The sequence below is a fragment of the Rousettus aegyptiacus genome, unplaced genomic scaffold (genome assembly GCF_014176215.1).
Source record: "Rousettus aegyptiacus isolate mRouAeg1 unplaced genomic scaffold, mRouAeg1.p scaffold_m13_p_11, whole genome shotgun sequence".
Taxonomy (NCBI): domain Eukaryota; kingdom Metazoa; phylum Chordata; class Mammalia; order Chiroptera; family Pteropodidae; genus Rousettus; species Rousettus aegyptiacus.
The window spans coordinates 3,079,194-3,100,760 of NW_023416286.1; the positions used below are offsets into that span (position 1 = coordinate 3,079,194).

Consider the following 21,567-nt stretch of genomic DNA (forward strand, 5'->3'; position numbering starts at 1 on the left):
GATACATGGATGGATGGGCGGGCGGGTGGATGGATGGATGGATGGATGGTACCGACGGATGGATAGATAGGTGGATTCCTTGCTCTGGGTCCTCATCCAGCTGGGCACACGGGAGCGATCCGTGGGCAGAGCCGGCCTTCCGCAAGGCCGGGATGTCCTGCCGCCCCGTTGGGGCAACTCGAGGGAAGGCTGAGTGGTCCCGCCTGCTGCTCCCGCGCTCCGGAAATCCGCCCACTCGGTGTTCCCGCCCCGGGCTGGTTCCCAAGCCCCGTCCACCGAAACGCCAGTCACCGCGGGGGAGTTCGGGCTGCGAGAGCCGCGCTGCGGGTAGCGGAGTTCGCGGCCGAGCCCCGGAGACCGGCCGTGGGAGGGGGCGGCGTGGGCAGGAGGCGGACCGTGCGCGAGGCCGGGGAGGGAAGGCCAGACGCCCACGGCGTCGTCAGCCGCACGGCTTCCCCGCTCTGACCCTCCTCCTTCCGCGCTTCCCGATCCAGCCGAAGCTCTTCGGCGTCCCCAAGGAGCGAGGACCCAAGAAGCAGCAGAGCCCAGGGGCAGCGTCCGAGCGGACCCCCCGGAAGGCCCGCGCGGTCGCCTGAGCCCCGCCGCTGACCGCCAGGCGTGTGCCCTCTACCCCACGGAGCAGCGGGGCGCCCACGCCCGCCCTGGAGGAGGAGACGCCCGGCCTGGGCCCGGCCAGGCTCCCGCGGCTCGTGGCACGTGCAGACTTGGGGCAAGCGGGGGACGATCTCGTGTTCTTGGGAGGCACAGAGCGCGTGGAAGGAGAAGAGACACAGTATTCTCCTTTCTCGGTGTTTTTTGTTAGTTTCTGGTGACAGGCCACGGGAAGACGAGGAGACAGAGGGTGTGAGCTCCGGGAAAGGTCACCGTGCTGGGAATCACTGCGAGGGGCTGATGCCAGCCCGCGGCTCGGAGCTTGGCTGCCAGCTGGGAAACAGAAGTCCGATCTGTGAGCGGCTGGGGACGCGCGAGCCAGAGCTGCAGCCCCTGACTTCGCTCCCTTCATCTCCTCCCGTCCCCGAGCCTAATCTCTGCCCTCCCGGCTCTGCGGGAGCTGGCACCCTCACGTTCCGGAGACCCACCCTTAATGAAATGCTTTCTGCGCCTCTTCTTACATTTATTACGCGTCTGCCCCCGCCCCCCACCCCAGGCCGCAGCTGTGTGGCTTCAGTAACAGCCAAGTAATCTCTTCCTGAAGCACTTGCTACTCGCTGCTTCAAAAAAAAATCAATATACCTGCGTTGGCAATTTTCTGCAGTGTGGTCAGTGTAACAAAGTCAAGTTTGAAAGATGACAATGTTGCAAGAAAATCGCCTCTTCAAATGTTCTCCTCAGCATCCTCCTGGTTGTCAGGTCCTGCCTCCTCCTCGGCTGAGGGAGAAAGCCGAGAGGAGCTGGCCTTGAACCCTTTAAGGAGAGAGTCAAACTGGGGTGCTCGGGGGTGCCAGCGGTGGAAACTCAGCTTGAGCTAGCCAAGGTGAAGGGGGCGGCAGGGAGGGGCAGGGCTGGCCAGGGGGGCGGGCGGGGGTCTGGGCAGAGGCAAGGGGGCCCTTCTTGCTCCCAGCCGCACCCCTCCCTTTAGGAGGGTGGTGGGGTGGAGCTGGAGGAAGAGGCTCTCGCTGTTTCGGAAAGGTGTCTGAGCTCGGGGTCGAGAAGGACGAGCTGGGACAAACGACCGCCTTCCGGTCCCGTGGCACCTGCTCGGCACGAAGGGACAGCTTGCAGAAGAGCCGCCTAAACAGTGTGTCCGGGTCCCCACCCCCCGCCCGAAGGGGCTTCCGGCCCTCACGTCGCTCCCTGGGGCCACGCGGTCACTCGTCCTCCCTGGAACACTTCCCCTCCCTCTAGGACGACCCGAGTCCTGTGCCACCCGCCGCACTGACCTCTCCCCTTGGCTGGCCGGCCCTCCTCCCCCGTCCCCGGGCGTGCGTGGCCCCCGTCGGCTTCACCGACGTTTGCACCGTGGTGGCTGCTGCGTCTCCAGCCTCGCACGTGAGCACGAGGCCAGCCAGCCGCCCGCACCCAGCCCCGGGCCCCTCGAGACCGGAGGAGCCACCGGGCGCCTCGCTGGCTCGTCTAACCCAGCCGCGGGGTCATCTGTCTACACCCGCGGGTACACCCGGCGGGAGCCTCTCCCTTTTTCTCGGCCACAGTCCCTCTGGGCCGAGGCTGCCGTCACGTGACCAAGAGGCCTCCTCGGAGTTTTTCCACGGAGCTTTTTTTTTTTTTGAGGCAGATTATGTCACTTCCCTCCTTAAAAATCCTTCAGCTAAGTCTCACTGCCGTGAAGACACAGGCCGGTGTCGTCTGCCAGCCGCACGGCGTCCTGCCCGGCCCGGCTCCGCGTAACTCTCGGACCGTCCACGCCGGGCCCTCCTGCTCTGCCCCGGCCGGGGCCGTGACGGGTCCTCGGATGCTCAGAGGTCCGTCCTGCGCCGGGGCCTGTGCGCTCATCCTCGGCTCTGCCCGGGCTGGTTTCCTCGACTGCTCGTCGGTGCTCTCTCGTCATGTCACTTAGGACTCAGCCAAATGTCACTTCCTCGGGAGGAGGAGTCTCCTTACGGTCTGCTCGGCCCTGGGTCACTCCCCCGCACGCACGTACAGGTCAGCACCTGCGGCCGTTTCTCCGTTAGCTGATGACGTCCCGCGTTGGACCAGAGGCGCCCCAAGACCCGGGCCCGACACCTGCCAGGCTCTGTGTGCATCCCTAACGCCCGGTGGAAGAGCTGGGGGTGACATGCGCTCAGGGCTTCCGGTGGGACGCGCCCCGACGGCACCAGCGGGACCTCACAGTCCACCACAGTCCATCACTCTGGCTTCTCATTTCGAGGGCTGAACTATAGGTAACTTTTGTTGGTGGAGCTTTTGCGGGGCGAATATTTAAACAATCTGGAACTGGGATTGTGTCCTAAGTAAGATGTACTCAGAGAATTCCACACCGCGTTAATTATCAAAAGGAACAAAGCGGCAATCCTTCAGGGTAGGGATCCCCGCCCTCCGGGCCTCGAAGCTTCACCTGCGTTCGCAGCCGCCCCCCAGCGCCGGCCTCACCGCCTCGGCTCCGCCTCAGGTCCTCAGGCGTCAGACTCGCGTGGGAGCCCCGGTCCCTGCTGCCACAAAGGTTGGGGACCGGCGCTGAGAGGACATTAGAGGGGGACAATTTCCGTGGCGAGACCATTTCTTACCGCGACTCAGAAACTGGCCCAGTAAGTCAGGTACATGAGGAATCGTCTTCTAAGACACTGCGTGGGAATCTCTATCTGTGCTAGAGCAAAAAGGCTGAAGATAAAGCTGAGACATCTTTTTTTTTTTTGAAACGAAACAACAACTTGCTATATATATATATATATATATATATATATATATATATATATATAAATAGTCACCCCCTGACCACCTGCTCCCCCCCAGATCTCTGAGGACAGCTGTGCAGGTTTCCTCGAGATCGAGCTTCTGGAAGGAGCAACAAGCCTGCAAAGTTTCCTTGGAGCCTCTCGGGTCAAGGGCTCCTCCTGTGCCTGGTGGGGCGGCCACTGGCCACCGTGCTGGTCAAGGGTTCCAGACACTTGCTCCGCTCGAGAACGGCCGGGGGGCGGGTCCAGCATCCGCGGAGAGCCTGGTGGGGCTTTGGAGGGTGGCGCGGGACGGCCAGCAACAACGTCGACTAAAAGCTCTCACTTTTTTTCATGCTCAGAATCAGACGGTTCGCCTTTTAACGGGCACCGTGAACATCTGAAAAAAATTACCTTTATCGCCGGATTTCGTTGACGCTGGATAGTCTTCTCACATCTAAAACCAACTTAACATCAGCCTGGTCAGTACGTTTTGTACACTCTTTGCCTCAAATCGATTTTTAAATAAAATCCATCGATTTAAAACAAAAAAAATCAGCACACATCCTTTCAGATTATGGCATTTGTTTTTGTTTTAGACTTCAGATAAAAGCTGTTTGCTGCTAAATCGAGTGGATAAAGCTCACATGCAATAATGGGCAAAGCATTCACGACTACAGTTAGAGTGAAAATCCTTTGGAAATAGGATAAAACAGTAGTGCGCACCCAAAGTAGTGTAAGGCGCAGTTAAATCTCTCAAAGGTAGGAGCGAGGTGGAGAGGCTGTCACCCCTGTGTGTCGCTAGATGCCCAGAATAAATGACTGCAGACTTTCAGAGCCTAGGGGTCGACTTTAACGCAGTGCGATTGGGACTCGCAGTGAGTGACGGTAAAAAGCACCGGGCCTCACACGTTCCCAGGATTTGCCGCTAAAGGCTAAAACGAACCACAGCCTCACCGACCTCATCGGCGACGTTCAAGCAACGGGCACTAAGCACCGGCAGAGCAGAGATCCGTACAGGTTTGCGCGTAAGTTGTGTTAAAGAAGGTTGGCATTGTTCTATTGCGGTTTTTGTTTCGTGTGTGTGTGTTTTTTTACTATTATTTTTTATTGTAATTGAAACTGTGAAATTAAGAAATGTGGTTTTGTCGAACGCTTAGGAAACAGGCTTGGGTTCGTTCCCAGTATCCGGAGGCGAGACCGTTTACGCAAGCCTGGCGTAACTACTTCTGCTCTTAAAACGAATTTCGAGAAAACGGACTATTTAAATTGCAAACTGGACCTACAGAGCTTTTTTTTTTTTTTTTTTCCCCAAATGGAGGCTTTCTTAGCAAACACTGGCAACAGTTTAAAAGTATATTATCAGCAAGGAAACCGTGGAATTCCAGAAAGATCTCAGAGCCATATAATTAAGTGAAAGAGAGAAGTTGCTGAGTAATATGGACACCACCCTAACATTTTTTTTTTACAAAAGAACCCTCTAGACGCATCCGCGCCCACACTCCAGACTGGAAGGGGGCTGTGTGGGAGACGAGGGGAGGTTTGCGTGGGAAAGGCATGTGTTCGTGCGTTATTCTGAAGTTAAACTTCAAGAAGCAAAACAGCACCAGATACAGACAGGAAACAGCAACCGGAACCCCGAGGATCCTACGGGAGCGACGGCGTCTTAGGCCACTCCGGCCGGCACGACAGGACACCGCAGACCCGGGGGCTCGGCCCGCAGAGCTCATGGCGCCCAGATCTGGAGGCCGCGGGGTCCGAGATCACAGTGTGGGCGGGGTGGTGTCTCCTGAGGCCGCCCCCGTGGCTTGCCTACTGCGCCTTCTCCCACGTCCTCGCGTGGCCTGTCCCCTGTGGATGCACCCCAGGGTGCGGGGGGGGGGGGGGCTCACCCTGTCCCCGCTCATCTCCTCTCATCAAAACACCGGTCAGCTGGACTAGCCCTCCCGCACCCTGACCCCCAAAGGCCATACTTTTAGCTCGAATCACCTCTTTAGCGACCCTGCCTCTTATCCGGTCACATTCTGGGGTCCTGGCGGGTAGGACTTCCGCGCACGCGTTGTCCCCAACTCAGCGGCCCATAACGTCGCAAGTGTCATTTCCCGTGGTTTTAAAATCTACATTATTAGACAGGAGTTTAACAGACCACGGCGGGAGAAGAGTTGTTCACGAACGTCTGAACAGTGACCACAGACCTCGCGCGGGAAATTTCCCGAAGGGTTGAAAGGAGAATCGTGTCTTATGCGCGATTCTCTGAGACGTCGAGCGCTTGCGTTTGAAATTCCGGGCCGATCCGCTCGAGCCGCAGGGCCGGCCGCTGGCGCTGATCCGCCCGCAGGGAGCTGAGGACGCGCTGCGGGGGGCTTGGCAAGTGCGTCCTGGTGAACGAGGCCTCGGATCTTTCTAGAGTCCCCGTCGGTGCCGGTTCAAGGCTGCAGTACCCTCAGGGCAGCACCCCGACGCCGCCGCCCCTCTGAGGCTCTTCCCCCCAGGCGGCCCGGCCGAGCCCGGGAGGTCCAGGCCCGCTCCTCCGCTGCACCCCGCATCGCGCCACCGGTGTGCACGGCCCCAGGTCACGGGGACAGCACCCGCGGGCGGCGCACCGCGCGCCACCCCTGGCCGCGGCCCTGGAGGGTGCCGGGGGTCCAACCGCGTCCCCGGCCCAGCGGCGTGCGCGCGCGTGACAGCCGCGGGGCCCCCCGCTGCTCCCCGTGCCCAGCGCCCCATCCTGCCTGCGCCTCGCGGGGAGCTCAGGGGAGGAGGGTGGGGAGAGCTCGACAGCTCCGTGCCCCGCGCTTCCCGCCCAGCCCGGGCCGGACCGCGCGTCGCCCCCCTCCCCGCCCCCCGGGCTGGGCGGCGGGGGCGCAGCGCCCCTCGGCCTGGGCGTGCGGCCCCCGCACGTGCCCTGGTCCCGGGCCCTGCGCTCCGCTCCTTGCAGCTGCGCGCCCGCCTCGGGAGCTGCTCTCGGGGATCCCCCGGCAGTTGCGGGAACTGGGACCACGTGGGGTCCACGCTCCTACCCCAGCCCGGGACGTATCAGGTTCGAAACCCAGGCGTCCCCGCGGTTACGGCTCGCGCCCCAAGGCGCCCGCGTTAACGTGCGTTTTGGTTTGGCCTGGGTGCCCGGCCCGCCTCCCACCCCCGCACAGCAGAGGCAGCTGGACGGGGCCTTTGGGGGGGCAGCGTCTCTGGAGCAGTGGGGGGCTGTGCGCAGACGCCCCTCGTCAGATCTCGGCCTGGCACAAGGCGCGTGGAGACGCGGGGTCCGGTCTCCCCACAGGGAGGTTCCGTTCCCCGCCCGCGTCCATTTGGCTGGTTCAGGGGTTCGGAACCGCGTCCGTCTGACTCGGAGCCTGCGCCTCTGCTCCGGGCGTCACGCAAAGGCCGGGAGGCTGCGCAGCGCCCTGAAATGCAGGCCACGCACGGAAGGCGGCTGCGCGGGGTGCCAGGCGGGGCGGGGCGTTTCCAGGCAACCAGGGGTAAACGGGTCACGGCATTCACCCGAACCACCGCCCAGGGAGAGCGGCGGGGAGATCACGGGGCCAGCGTAATTAGGTCTGAAGTCTCCCGCTGATCAGGAGCTTGGAAGGTGGGGGCCAAGATGGGGTGGGTTCAGCAGCGGGGGCGTCCGGGGGTATGGTCGCGGTGGGGACATGAGTGACAGGGCGCCAAGGAGATGCCGATCAGAGCGAGGCTGAATCGGCCCATGTCAGGTCTCCAAGCCCCATGAGTCTGGGCCTAGGGGTGGTGTGTGCGCGAGTGTGCATGTACATGAGTGTGTGTTTGCTCACCCAGCTTTTATATTTGGTTGAATCACAGGAGTGACACTCCCTCTTCCCAATTATTAATTCACTGTCTACTCTGTATTTCTTATAAGTTGTCATTTTTGAAAAAAAAAAAGGCTGAATATAAAAAATATTAGACACTTTGACATCATTGTCAAAGACGACAATATAACAAATGTTTCACATTCTAGTTTTATATTCTAGATATTCTAGCTATCTAAGAATTAATGTTTCTCACTTAGTTTCACCCAGGAACTCTTAGAACTCACCCCCTCCCACCTCATCTGCTAAAGAACTTCACATCTGGTACATTCTTCTGAAGGCCACCAAGTGTCCGGAGGGGACGCGTGGAGTCACAGCCAGTCACCTCCGACCCACATCCAGGAAGCCCCCTCCGGCTCGGCCAGGGAGAGTGGGTCTGGACGCGGGCCGCAGTCTGCAGTTGGATCCGACCTGAATTACTGGTTATAGTCTCTCCTCTCCAGCCCTCGTCCCACCCTGCTCACTGTACGGCTAACAAGCCACCACCTCATGGAAACAGTAATAGAAAAAGACTCTGAAAACACGCCGTGACAGTTACCGGTGACGGCGGCATAAAGGCGCGCTGGATCCTGGTTGATCGTGTCTCTCTGATTTTGGTAACATATAGAATAAAGACTGGACCAATACTGATTTTACTGGAGTGTAATAAAGTAAATTGAAAGGAAAAAAGGGAAAAATGGTCAAGAGATAAAAAATAGGAAAATACACCAAAATTATGAAGTCATTTAAAAGAAGGGAAGTATTCTACAACAGATGAAGAAAGTTTTAATTCCTTTTCACATTAAACATGTGCATAACAATCAGCTAACAGAAATTACTGTAGCACAGGTCGAGGTGACATTAAACTGAGGATAAGCGTTATGAGAAAACCCCATTTAATGAGCATGGTGATGTTAGATACTATTATTCTTCGTGACAGTAAGATACAACTTATCTTGAAGAGAAAGCGAACAGTGCAGATCAAGGAGACGCGCTGAGGCTTTGATGCGGAAGAGAAGCCTGCCCTGCCCAGACGCGTAGCAGAGTCCAGGGCGATGTCGGTGGAAGAGGCGCGTAAGACGCCCAGGGCCAGGCTGACCCACGGGCCGGCGACTCGGGCATCGTTTGATCGCTGGGGCTACGCAGCTTCCGCCTTTGGGTCAGTGGGCTGTCATTTTTGGCAGAGGGACCTTCGGTAGTAGTAGCCTTGGCTGTGTGTGATCAATCATTTTTCAACCATAAGGCTTCCAGGAAACCGTTTTAAAAGGGATAGTTGAGTATTTTCATGTTACACTGTTAAGGCATCTAAATTTTTGGTGTTTTCCGTATATAATTTTACTGCTTTTTGTTTTTTTTCATTTTGCACAACAATATTAAGTATTATGTAACATAATTCTCTACTAATAAACAAGGTTATCCATTTGCAAACTCTAAATTGAGGTCCTGTGAAAGGGAAATTTATAATGTGGGAACAGAAAAATATATTGAAAACCAGTGAGAATACTTTCAACCATCATAAAAATTCAGTCACAATTAGCTGATAGTCTTTAACTTTGGGAAAACAGAAGACTAATTAGAATTAAAGTAGGTATTAAAAATAATTACCAGTAGTTTGTTTTACAAAAGAAGAATAGAGCCATCAATGGCTTAATTGCCCAATTAAGCAACTACCACATTCTTCTTTTGTCAACACTCACGGAGTTCACATTTGAGCTAATCGACAAAGCACATAAATATCCAACATCCCTTGAATATGGCATTTCGTGATAACAGAGACACAATTCTATCCATTGTTGGGACTGCACACAAAATAACCAGGTTAAATGTCAAGGACACGTGTGACTAACGCGCCACACCATCAATAGAATGTTAATTAAACTTTTTAAAGATTCAGAAATAAGAGAAAACAATTTTGACAGGAATGAGACAGTGCTTAAATAATTATCGACCTAATCGAGGCCTTTAAAATCATCACTGAAATGCACTATATTTTTATTTAGTTTACAGAAAGAATCTCTAAGTCCAGGTTGCAGAAAAGAAAATGTTTACTGCTATTTACACTCATTTTAAAACTCTGCTCTATACAAATTTAATTCTGACCGGTATGAACAATATTTTCGTAGATCTGCAGTTCACGCCGCCTCATCGCTGCACTGGCCAGATCACCCGGTCACCTTCGCACAAAGCTGGCCGTCTGGCGCCGCCTCCACGCAGCGTCTGCGAGGACCGTGGCCACCAGTACACGCGTGTCGGCCCGCAGCTTTACTTTATAAAGGCTACAGTTATTTATGTGGAATATTGTTCTATACGCTACACGCCAATCTCTATTTAAGTTCTATAGTTAGGTATTTTATAAGTTTTTTATTAAATATATTCTACACATATTTGTAATTTCATCCAGGAAGAATTTCTTCCCAGTGAAAAAATATAAAATCTTTCATATTTTTACAGATTTAGATGAAACTAGCTCATGCTTTAGTGCTGTGCAAATTGTTTTTTTAGCATATCAATTTTTAAATTATTGGTACAAAACAGAAGAATGGCATCCTGAATTATGTACGCCTTAAAAATCAGCTTTTGGTTTTAATACAATTGCAAGCACTGATACCAAATGCAAACTACGTAAAGAAATACATTAGTTACTATGGAGGATTTTTTAATTTTAAGAATTCATCTGACGCTCTGATGGGTGTGACACTGGACACAGTTACAGATGAGCGTAATTATGAAAAAATTCCAACTGCCGATATTCGGTACGTAAAACTGAACAGTGATGAGGTGCTGATTTCTGCACGACGACGGCGGTCTACGGGCGACGGGGCCCCCCACGTTAAGGCTAGGAAACACACTCGGCCCTTCCGAGGAGGGCGCGGGACAGGAACAGCCGTCCGCCCGGCTCCGCGCCCGGCGCCCTGGCCGGGCACGTCTGCTTCTTCGCCGGCTGCAGCGCCGCCCGTCACCCCGCCTGGTGTCCGGCGCCAGCGCGGCCCCCACGGCTGACTTTGGTAGAATTCACCCAACGGTTTAGTTTCTTTTCCATTTTTTCCTTTCCAGTTGGCCCAGTAATTAACTTCATTAATTGCTGAGTGTTTTCCAGTGTGGAATTGTATATACGAGTATTTCTAGGTACCATAAACTATGCTAGAAATTCTGCTGATGAACAAAATAACGTCAAACTTTTTTAGTGCAAACTGTACTTGGAACGCTTGATTTGTTAGTCTGGTGATAATGTTTGTGGCGGCAAAATGATTTCTGCTATCAAAGGTGCAACTTGTTAACTTTCCCCACGGAGACTGACTGCACTCAAAACCCAACATTTTGAAACTGCTTAACATAAACAAAAATACTAGAAACGAAAAGTCATAGTGAAAAATGTTCTTGTTCTTTTTACTGTCGTGAGAAAAGACAGTGGTCACGGGGTGGCGATGCGGTCCGTGGCTCGGCGGTCCCCGACGCGGCGCTGTCCCCTCCGCCCTGGCGCACAGGACAGAGGCCACGGCACGGCACACTCGGCGGCGGCGTTCACAGGATCACACAGCAGTTACTCTCCCCCGTCTTCTCCCGATTTCTCTGACCTAGGGGAGACAGGACAGCCTTGTCTACGAGACGCCCCCCGGACGGGGAGGGGCCCCGAGCACATGACCACCGGGCTTCGGCAATGTTTCCGTTTTTAAGTTAAAAAGCTAAAACAAATGCTCTTTAAGTTTTAGTCTGTTTTCAAAATGTCTCGTCATTTGCTGAACGAGCTCTATTCATAAACGATGACAACTTCCCTTCCCCTAGAAAGTCCAAGGAAAACCGGCCGTTTCTGCCGGCCTGCGTCTGGGGCTCACGGCTCACCTTGAGAGTTTGGCTCCGGCAGCGTCTCCCTGGCCACCAAATGCATCACTGTTGTTTTACCAAAAGGAAGTTTTAATGCTGTGTAAAGAGTACAGGACAACTTGTTACATATACATCAACCTACAGAACTCACCAGCTGGGACCAAACCCATTTTAAAAATTGACTGCTTTTTATATGACTTCTTCAATAGCTTGAACTTATTATGATTAAGACATTCCGGCTATGGCCATTAGCTTGATACATACACCATATTGTTATAGGAAAGAGAAGGAGAAAATGCATGATTGATTAACATTGGAAATAACCTTTAGAGGACAAAATAAATTTATAAAATACTTTTTCTAGATACAGGGAAAAGTTTAGATTAAGAAACATTTGTTTCTAAATCTAACTGTATGTCAGTCACCTAATAAAATTACTGCACCGAATAGGCCACTACAATATAGAAATAGAAATGACAAACTTAGTTTTAAACATTTAATCTCAACTTTGCATTCCTCAGTTAGAAAATAATTTTCTTTATGAGGTGACTTTAAAAGAATCACTGTCTTGGCATGGGTAACAATCCTGTTTTCTAGTCAAGTCTTTAAAGGTTTTCTCATTCATAAGCAAGAAATATTTATGAATATGAACTATTTCGGACACACAGAACAATGCGACACACACCTACGTAGCCAAGAACCACTTAAGCAAACACAGATATCGGGTTTCGCGGTGAGCTCCTTTGCTAGTCTGCGTATGAAATCAGAGCAGCCAGTGCGTCTAACTTCTGGAGTTACTTCTGTCGTCGCGATGTTTGAGCCCTGACGCCCCAGACACGGGCCCTGCGCCGATCACAGCCTGCGGCCGGCTGCGGCCGCTGCTTGGCCCTCACGAGCCTCCCACCTCCTGCTTTTTAAACCTTGCTCTGCTGGATGCGGGGTTAACATGTGCATTAAAAAAAAAAAGGGACCTGATAATTGATATTTTTGGAGCATTTCAAATACACATATTTTTCAAGCACACATCAAACAATCTCCAAGATAGGCCACAAAACAAATCTCAGTAAATTTAAGACTGAAATCATATCAAGTGTCTTCTCTGATCACGACGGTATGAAACTAAAAATCAATTACAAGAATAAAACTGAAAAACATACAAATATATGGAGACTAAATAACATGCTATTTAAAAAAATGGGTTAACGGTGAGATCGAGGAAGAAGAAGATGCCTTGAAACAAACGAAAATGAAAACGCAAGGTCTCCGAGTCTATGGGGAAGAACAAAAGACCACCAGACAGAAACGCGGGGCACACGGGCCTCCTCGAGGGTAGGTGAAGCTCGAATAAGCGGTCTGACCTTACACTTAAATGCACTGAAAACGAACATCCAGCGAAACCCGGGCTGAGCAGAAGAAAGAAGATAATAAAGATCAAAGTGCAAATAAACAAAATAGCGTAAAGAAAACATACAAAAGATCGACGAAACCAAGAGCTGGTTCTTTACAAAGATAAAACTGATAAACCTTTAACCAGACTCATCAAGGAAAAAAACGAAACAGAACAGAGCCCAAAAAAGAAGTCAGAAATGAAAGAGAGGAGTGACGATGGTCACCACAGAAAGACGAAGGGTGATAAGAAAACACTATGAAGAATTATACGCACACGAACTGGACAATGTAGAAGAGATGAATAAATGCCTAGAAACATACGATCTTCTGAGACTGAATCAAGGAGAAACAGAATTTCTGAATATACCGATTACTACAAAAAAAAAAAAAAAACAGATCAGTAATAAAAAAACTCCCAACATCCTGGACTGGATGGCTTCACAGGCGAATTTTAGCAAATATTCAAAAATCAACACCTATTCTTCTCAAACTATTCTAAAAATTTCAAGAGGAGGGAGGGCTCCCAAGTTCATTTTACGAGCCCACATTACCCTGACACCAACGCCAAAGACATTACCAAAACAAAATCAGAGGCCAATATCCCTGATGAATACAGATGTCCAAACCGTCACCAAAACATTAGCAAACGGAATTCAGCAACACGTTGACATAATCATAGGCCATGATCAAGCTGGAGTTATTCTTGGGATGCAAGGTTGGTTTAATACCCACAAATCAATTAACGTGATGCACTACACTGACAAATGGAAAGATAAAAGTCATATGATATCAACAGATACAGAACAGGCGTTCAATAAAATGCAGCATCTCAGCAAAGCGGGAATACAAGGAGCATCCCTCAACACAATAAAGGCCATACGTGGCAGACCCAAGGCTACCATCACACTCAATGGGGAAAGGCTAACAGCGTTTTCCTTGAGATCGGGAATAAGACAGGATGTCCATTTTTACCACTTCTATTCAAAATAATATTAGAAGTCTTAGCCACGGCAATCAGACAAGAAAGAAAAGGCGTCCAAATTGGAAAGGAAGAAGTAAAACTATCATATTTGCAGATGACATGATACTACTATACATAGAGAACCCTAAAGATTCCACTAAAAACTATTAGAACTGACAAACTCAGTACAGTAGCAGGAAACAAAACTATCATCAGTTCCACTTTTATATATCAATAGTGAACTATCAGAGGAGTCGAAACAATCTGATTCACAACTGCATCAAAACAAAACAAAACACCCAGGAATAAATTTAACCAAGGAGGTAAAAGATCTGTACTTGGAAAACTGTTAAGACCCTGAAAACAGAAATCGAAGGACACACAGATAGACGAAAACACATTCTGTGCTCATCGGTAGGAAGAATCAACACAGTTAAAATGGCCATGCCGCCCAAAGCAATCTACAGATTCAATGCAATCACTATCAAAATACCAACAGCGTTTTTCACAGAACTAGAACAAATACTGCTAAAATTTATGTGGAACTAAAATAAAAGACTCCAAATAGCCATGGCTATTTCGAGAAAGAACAACGAAATTGGAGGTTTCACGCTACCTGATATCAAACTACACTATAAGGCTGTAGTAATCAAAACGGCATGGTACTGGCAAAAAACCAGACAGACAGATCAACGGAACAGAAAAGCCCAAAAAGAAACCCACACTCCCTGATCACTTTAGTCTACGACAGTGGAGGCGAGACTACACGGTGGGGTAAAGGCGTCTGTTCAGTAAATGGTGTTGGGAAAACTGGACAGATACATGCAAAACAAACAAGCAAAAACAACTAGACCACTTTCTTATACAAGAACAAACTCAAAATGTTTAGATTAAAGCCTCAGATGTCAGACCCCAACCCATAAAACTCCTAGGAGAAAAAACAGGCAGTAAACTCTGACACTGCTCTTAGTAATTTTTTTCCCCCTGATATATCTCCTTGGGCAAGGGTAACAAAAGAAAAACATGAACAAATGGGACCACATCAAACTAAAAAGACTCTGCGCAGCAAAAGACCATCAACGAAATGAAAAAGCAACCAGCAGTAGACTGAAATCCTATGTAACTAAAGGATTATACCTCAAAAAGAAGATCTGATTTAGGGCTATATTTTAAGAAACTGGATAACCCAAAAATTTAAATCTGAAACTCCCTGAACCGTAAGATCTCAAGAGCGGCAGGGGACGCCCAAGTCCCACGGGGTTAACATCCACACGGTGGCGGACCCCACCACGGCCGTACCCCTGCTTCGCACTCTCCCGCTGCCTGGATGTCACCAACGCCACTGACGCCACTGTCTCCCGGGGCCCGTTCTTCCTTCAGGCAGCTTCCCCTGCTCAGACAGGCTTCCACGTACCGACTAGAGCTCTGTCTGCCTCTGACTTCCAGCTGTTGGCCCTGAGTCTCATTCACAGGGCGACAGGGCCGGCCCCGTGCCAGGCAAAGCCGGCCCACGTCTTCCCTGCGCTGGCCATGTGGATAGCTGGAGACAGCTGTCACGACCTTGTGTGCGCGCTCCTTCACGAGCCACGTTCGAGAACAGAGGGAGACTAAAAAGGAAACTGTGACCAAAAAGCCAAAGCTGAATCCTCTATCTACCTTTGTCCAACACCCAGACATACGCGGGCTGTGCGCCTGTGCCGTCTGCCTGAATCGCCAAGGCTAGAGGTGGCTTTGCTTCCGAGAAGACTGACAGACAGCACCACGGAATGACAAAAACGAAGATCAGGCAATCTGGTAATTAAAAAACTGGCAAAAATGTGTACTTTAATGGGAATCAATCAATAGTTCGATTTGAACACGAATGCCACAGTATCCAATACAAAGGGGAACTCCGGGGCCACGACAGAAGGAAAAAAATTCAGTCGATGGGAAACTGCTCACTCGAGCAGTGCAGCCTCAGGACTCGTCACGCAGTCACCGGGTTAAATCCACCAGCCGCCGGCCGCCAACAGCGCGAGCGCTTCTGAGGGGCACCCGCGCTCACACACAGACTCAGACGCGGTCCCGGCCTTCGCGAGCGCGGCTGGGCCAGGGCTGGGCAGGGCCGGGCCAGGCGTGGGTCCTGCCCGCGTCGGCTCTGCGCGCTGCTCCCCGGCCTGCTGCGCCGGCCATCTGCGCACGGGGCTTCCACGGCGGACGCTGCCTCTACCGTGCCACCTGACCCTGCAGCACCTAGGAGGGCGGGGCCACCGGGTTCAACCCGACCTCCCACCACTCAGCACGGGGTTGGCACAGAAGGAGAACAAAGGAATGAAAGGGAGTACTCCACCGTCGAGGAAAAACAAATTAAACATTTCAATATTAGGTTTAGCAAAAAAAGTCAGACTTTACTTAAACAAAGATATATTAAAGCAGACTACAAATTTCGAACGATCAGAACAGTTTTGAAAGGCATGTACTGAAACAAACCTGCTGGCGCAGATGTGGCCACCGGGGGGCACCGCTGAGCTGCGTGTCTCCATCACTAAGGAGCAGAGTCAACTAAGAGCGTTCCTCTGCGCTGAAGGCCTTGTGTAAACAAAGGCATGTGACCTGCCCAACCTCTGCGGGAGGCGCTACTGCCGCCTCCTATTTTTTTTTTTTTTTTTGGATGAGGAAACCGGGACAACTTGCCCGAGGTCACACGCCCATGAGCAGTGAGCTAGGATGCAACTTAGCCAGCCCTGGTCTCAAACATGCTCCTTCAATCACCGCACGACCCTGTCTCTCTAGAGTCACCCAGCCACCTGAATTCCTGCACAAGTGCAATGGTATCAGTTAAGCCAAGCTGAAAACACTTCCTCATTATTATATTTGAAAACTCATTAGCATAAACGTTTCCTAGTTTGTGTGTCTGGCTTTAACTTTAAAACATGCCATCTAAATTACATTATCCAGAAGTAAATGAAATTACATCTATAAAATAATGGGTATGGACCTCTACCTGTATTCAAAGTTTATTTCACAAGGTAGTAAAGACTTATCGCGATTAAGTTAAACAGAATGCAAAATGTAAAATGGACATCGAAAAGCAGGCAGAATCCATACTGAGGTTGAAGTTATAAGTTTTTAGTAAAATCAGACATGAGCATGTAAATAGTGGATAATACGACCATGAGACAGACATTCAATCCCATTACAAAGGCGACTGTTACCTCCTAATGTGACATTTCCATGTAGAAACCGTCCTTGATAAATAAGGCGCAGGATTTTCGGACTGCTGACCTGCTCCTCTTCCCAGTCTGAAAAGAACCAGTGACCTCGTTACGTGTGCTTCAACACAAAATTAAGGCATCACCACACTGTTCTAAAAGTTCTGATCCAAGAAGGCCCTGGGGAGTTTCCCCGTAAGCGAGCCGGTCGCCACTCATGTGACCTCTGCTGCCCTGGCTCCTGCTGCTGCTTCTCATCGAATAGTGAGAGCTACAGAGAGACTAGTCTGTGCCTCTTAAGACTAAAATGTGCCACACTAAAGTATTATTAAAGTTTAAAACTTAAATGCACTGGGAGAAATCTAATCCTAGGTAAGGAGAAATGTCATTTGAAAATTAATTTCAATTATCAGTAATAAAGAATATAATACTCTAATATTTGTACCAGTTAAAAATATATTTGAGGCTAGAAACAAAATGTTTAATGATAATTTAAATAAAATTAATACGCTGATATAGAGAAAAAAATTATACTTCAATAAAACTGGAGAACAAAAATTTAAAAAATAGAATAACAAAAATTTACTTTTGGACAAAGTTGATTAATGTCATTACGAAGCCAAATGGTAAACATTAAAGACACAACTTTAATTCGCTTTACCCAAAATACTCAGAAAAACTTGAAAAACCACGTATATTAGAAGATGCTACACTATACAAACCCAGGAGCTAGGAAGGTGCCAGAGAAAGTCAGAGGACAGACCGGGGGGAGGATGGGAGACAGAAGAGGCCGCGCTGGGGTGTGACCTGCAGGAAATCAGGCACCGCTGCTCTGTCAGATAACGGGACAGGGACGCCGGGACCGTGACCGGGTGCCGGCCTGCAGATGGCGTGCCCCTGGCTTCTCTGAACCTCCTTCTCCCCTACGGCCTTTAGCTTCAGGCCGCCTGATTCGGACCAGCACTGACCTGGCCCTTGGCTATGAATGGGAAGAACAGTCTAGTAATTTGTAAGTATTTGTCTAAATCAGTGTTTCTTAAACTCAGGTCTACGAATCCACGAAGACATGTTCTTCGGGTCTAAATGCCCTGTTTTAGGAATTTTTAAATTGTGTTTTCATTTTCAGGATAATCTGGAAGAGATTATCTAGATAACTCCAGCAATCACTTAACAGCCCAGATCGGCCTCGGGATGTCCGCGCCCGCATGTGCGCTGGAGCTCATGACGGCACGGGCGCCGAGCGGGGCTTCTTCACTTGTCGAGAGGCTGACAAGGGAAGGACAGAGGGTGACTTAATACATAAATAAGCCATTCTCGCAGAGCACAGGAGGAATGACAGTTTGGGACACTGCGAATGAAGGTTTTGTGGCGAGTCTGCAGACGACGACGGGTCTGCAAACAGAGCCCAGGCAGCCAGCCCAGCGGCCCCACAGTCCCGTGCAAGCCGTGAGGTGTTTTCAGTGAAAACACATCACCTGGCTCATTAGTGTCGTTAATCTGAACAGTTTTGGTTTTAGAGTTAAGTTTATCTTTTCCTTGTAGATCTGTTTTTAGTTTTATGGTTGATTATGAGTTAATAAATATAGTTTTGTTTCCATCTTTAAAAATAAACATTATGATAAAAAAAATTTTAAGTCAGCACTAGAGAATCTGCAAGAATGTTATATTCTTCCTCTGAAAGAGTTCCACATGTTATTTAAGCTTGAGAAACACTGATCTGATTTATTTTGTATACACTGTGTTCTTTGTTGAAACAAGTCTCATCCCTTGAAGGTCCAAACTGCTTTGGCTAGCACGATTAAGTAAAAGTCATATCACTAGGGTACATGCCATAAAAAGGGACAAGATGATGTGGGGAAAGTTCGAAGAAGAACGTAAGCTAAAGACTCCCTTTAGGACGGCAAGACCCAGTCTTAACACATAGAAAAGAACCAGAGAAAAGGAGGAATAACTCCCCGCCCAAAATTTTGGTGTCATGGACACTGGCTGACAAATGCAAAGCAAAAATGGATTTTATGCCACCTCGACCTTTTAGTCGTACAGAGGACCACATGAAATGATGTGAATTAGAAGTTAACTTTGTGTCAAACTCAATTTTAAATAGGCTATCTATAAATAAGACCATAGAGAATGTATTACAATTTATTAAAGGTAGTTTTTCTTTCCTTTTACTTTGTGTCTTGGTATAAATAGGTTTACTGACATGAAAGTGTGTTAGCTTCACCATTTTTCTTTTAAAAAATGACTTTCATTTACATTAAGCAGTTCTAAGGCAAAAACTGGGACCGCGACCAGATCCGGGGAAGGGGACAGTGACCCCATCACCTCTGTGCCTCATGCCCTTGGTCAAGCGTTCTTTTATATCTTACGTATTTACCACCTTCACGAAATGTCTGTGAAACAACACGGGGCACAAAGGAGTCATGCTGTTCATTCTCAAGAGAGAAACGTCCCTCACCCATTGGCCAGTTGTCATACACGTGCTTTGCGATGTCTGAGGCAGAGTCATTAGGAGAAAACAGGAACTCCTTTGTCTTCCCGCTCACCAAGATGAGGCGCAAATTTATCTGAAAGGAGACAAAGATTCTTTTAATACAAAGCTTGACATTTTTAAAGTAAAAAATGACTCAGTTTTTCATTTCGATCATTCTAAATTACTAATACCATTTTCTCATTTTTATTTAAATTCCGTAAAGATTTTTTTTTAAAGTATGGGAATTTGATATACGATTTTAATTCTAAAATTTAACATATCTGAGGGGGAGCAGATATATTTGCCATCATAAATTAAAAAATGACCAAAATTCATTATTCTTTTAAATTTAACTACTCTACCAATGTTCAGAATTGGACTCTACTGGTCACCGCTGTTACTACAGGATACATATTTCCCCTTGAAAAACCTTTGCATGTGCTGACCCTGCAGATCATCGAACAGAAAAAAAGTTGCCTGATAATCTACTTCTTAGAAAAAATGAATACAATAAATTATATACAACTTTTTATCCTATAAAAATCATTCAACCTAAGCAAATTAACCAGAAACTATAATTTTAGGGAACTTTATTACAGTTAACGGAGGAATCAAATTGTAGCTGCTTTAACTAAGCATGATCACGAATTTTCCCAGGAAAGGGGGCGGAGCTATGTGTGACAAAGAATATGGCTTCACTCCCAGTAAAAAAACTAAAGTGAATAATAGAATTAAAATTTTGAGACAATGGATTTACATTCCCAAGTCAATATATATTTGCTTATATGCCATTCTTCACACATTTTCCAAAAATGTGCCTTTCAGTATTTATCTTTATCCATAATGAGCTTGATATTATTTTTTTAACCACCACATCCATCCATTTCCCTATAGGTTACGGATGTACAAGCAAAGTCTTCTATACTCTGGGTCTCTATTAAGAGAGCAAGTAAGACCTCCCGAAAAGTCGGGTCCCGTCCAGAGCTGAGGCCTGGGACTCTCCGGCTTCTTTACACGTGAAAACAGAGGGTGCCCCTGTGCCGGGATGCCCTGCACCAGGTCCCGAGTTGTCCAAGTGCTCACCTTCAGTTACCAATATTTTTCTTCTTATAAAAAATATTTAAGATGACAAAGTATACAATGGATAAATTGGTGCCTGCTGCAGCACCATCAACATACCCGGTCACCAAATTACTGTCTGCCACCACACGGCCACCAAACTGCCAAGTACCTCGCCACTTTGAAAAGGTGTTGAAAGTTAACAAACATCTCCTCTAGAAAAATGCTACACGCCATTCTGCATTCAATGGGATATGACTACATGCTGTGTTAGAAACTGTATTCTAACTGTACTGTACATTCTCTCCATTAAAAAGTTTTTTAGAAGTTAAAACTATAAAAATCCATCTTCCAGGTGAAGAGCTCTTTCAATATGTCCAGTAAGAACATCTCATTGCCTTTCCTAACAAGAATGAAATACGACCAAAGAGCTTCTTAGTCCCGGAAGCCAGCTGCTGAAACCGCGCCGCTGTGAAGAGCGGTACCACGCAGAAGCTCCGCGAGTCTAAGCAGCGGTTTGCCGGGATGACTAAACTGTACGAGAGCACCACCTTGCTTCCTTCCTGTAACACACGAGTCGTGAGCGATTCTTGAAGCAAGGAGCCCGGTGTCTGTATAACACAGCGGGAACTTCGGTTCTCACAGATGCAGCTCTACGCGGGCTGCATCTTTACATGTGACACACAGATATTACGCTCTGAACTCACACGACATCTTCTAATGGTTTCAAACTACTGATTAAGAGTCCTTTAGTCATTAATGCCCAAGAAATTATGACCCTTCTAACAGTTCAGCCACATGTCCGTTTAACCAGAAATAAATAAAACTAAATTCAAGCTAAGGGTTATGTAAATGACACGAACCTACTATTTCTTGAAATTACCTTTTGAGTTCAAAATTAACTTCTATCAGGCTTTTATTCAAATTATATTTAAAAATAACAAAGGGAAAAAGAGAATCTAATTCTTACAATCTGTAATGGCGACATCAAAGCATATTTTATATTTTCTCTAACACCAATATGGAAATGAAAAAATAAACGATTGTACATCATTACCATGGAAAAAATGGCACAGGTGTTTAACGACATGAGATATAGACCTACGTTATTTGACATGGAAAGATGTCCACAATACATTAAACGAAACAACATATATACTCCACCCCATAAATATGTAATGTCTACAGGGTTCATCTGGCAAAGTTCTCAGTACTCTCGATTTTAAAACTGATATACATCGCTGTCACCGATAAACTGTTATTTCACTTTCATATTTCAAAATCATGTCCTAAGGAATTTATCTTTATCTAGATGTTCAGAATGTCGGACACTTTTGGGCTCCAGATGTGTTTGACACGTTTTAAAATATTTTTTAAAATGTGTACTGGTGGACAACTGTTCAGTTTGACACGCCCCTGACCAATCTCTACGCACGCACGCTGGCCTTTTCACACATTCACGATAACCTCCCTGGCCCCAGAAAACACCTGAGTTCGCAACTCACAGTGGAGATCG

General features: G+C 48.5%; 1 protein-coding gene across 1 annotated transcript in view; it reads right to left on the bottom strand.

Annotated features, from left to right (window-relative positions):
* Window positions 1–7,917: 7,917 nt before the first annotated feature.
* Window positions 7,918–21,567, bottom strand: part of UBL3 (ubiquitin like 3) — a 54,326-nt gene continuing 40,676 nt past the window's right edge. Inside the window, exons 2-5 of the mRNA XM_016151883.2 lie at window positions 18,978–19,086; window positions 16,523–16,609; window positions 10,997–11,074; window positions 7,918–10,731 (exon numbers count right to left, since the gene is read on the bottom strand). Coding sequence (XP_016007369.2) covers window positions 10,679–10,731; window positions 10,997–11,074; window positions 16,523–16,609; window positions 18,978–19,086 — 327 coding nt within the window. The 3' untranslated portion in view covers window positions 7,918–10,678. The remainder of the gene's footprint in view (window positions 10,732–10,996; window positions 11,075–16,522; window positions 16,610–18,977; window positions 19,087–21,567) is intronic.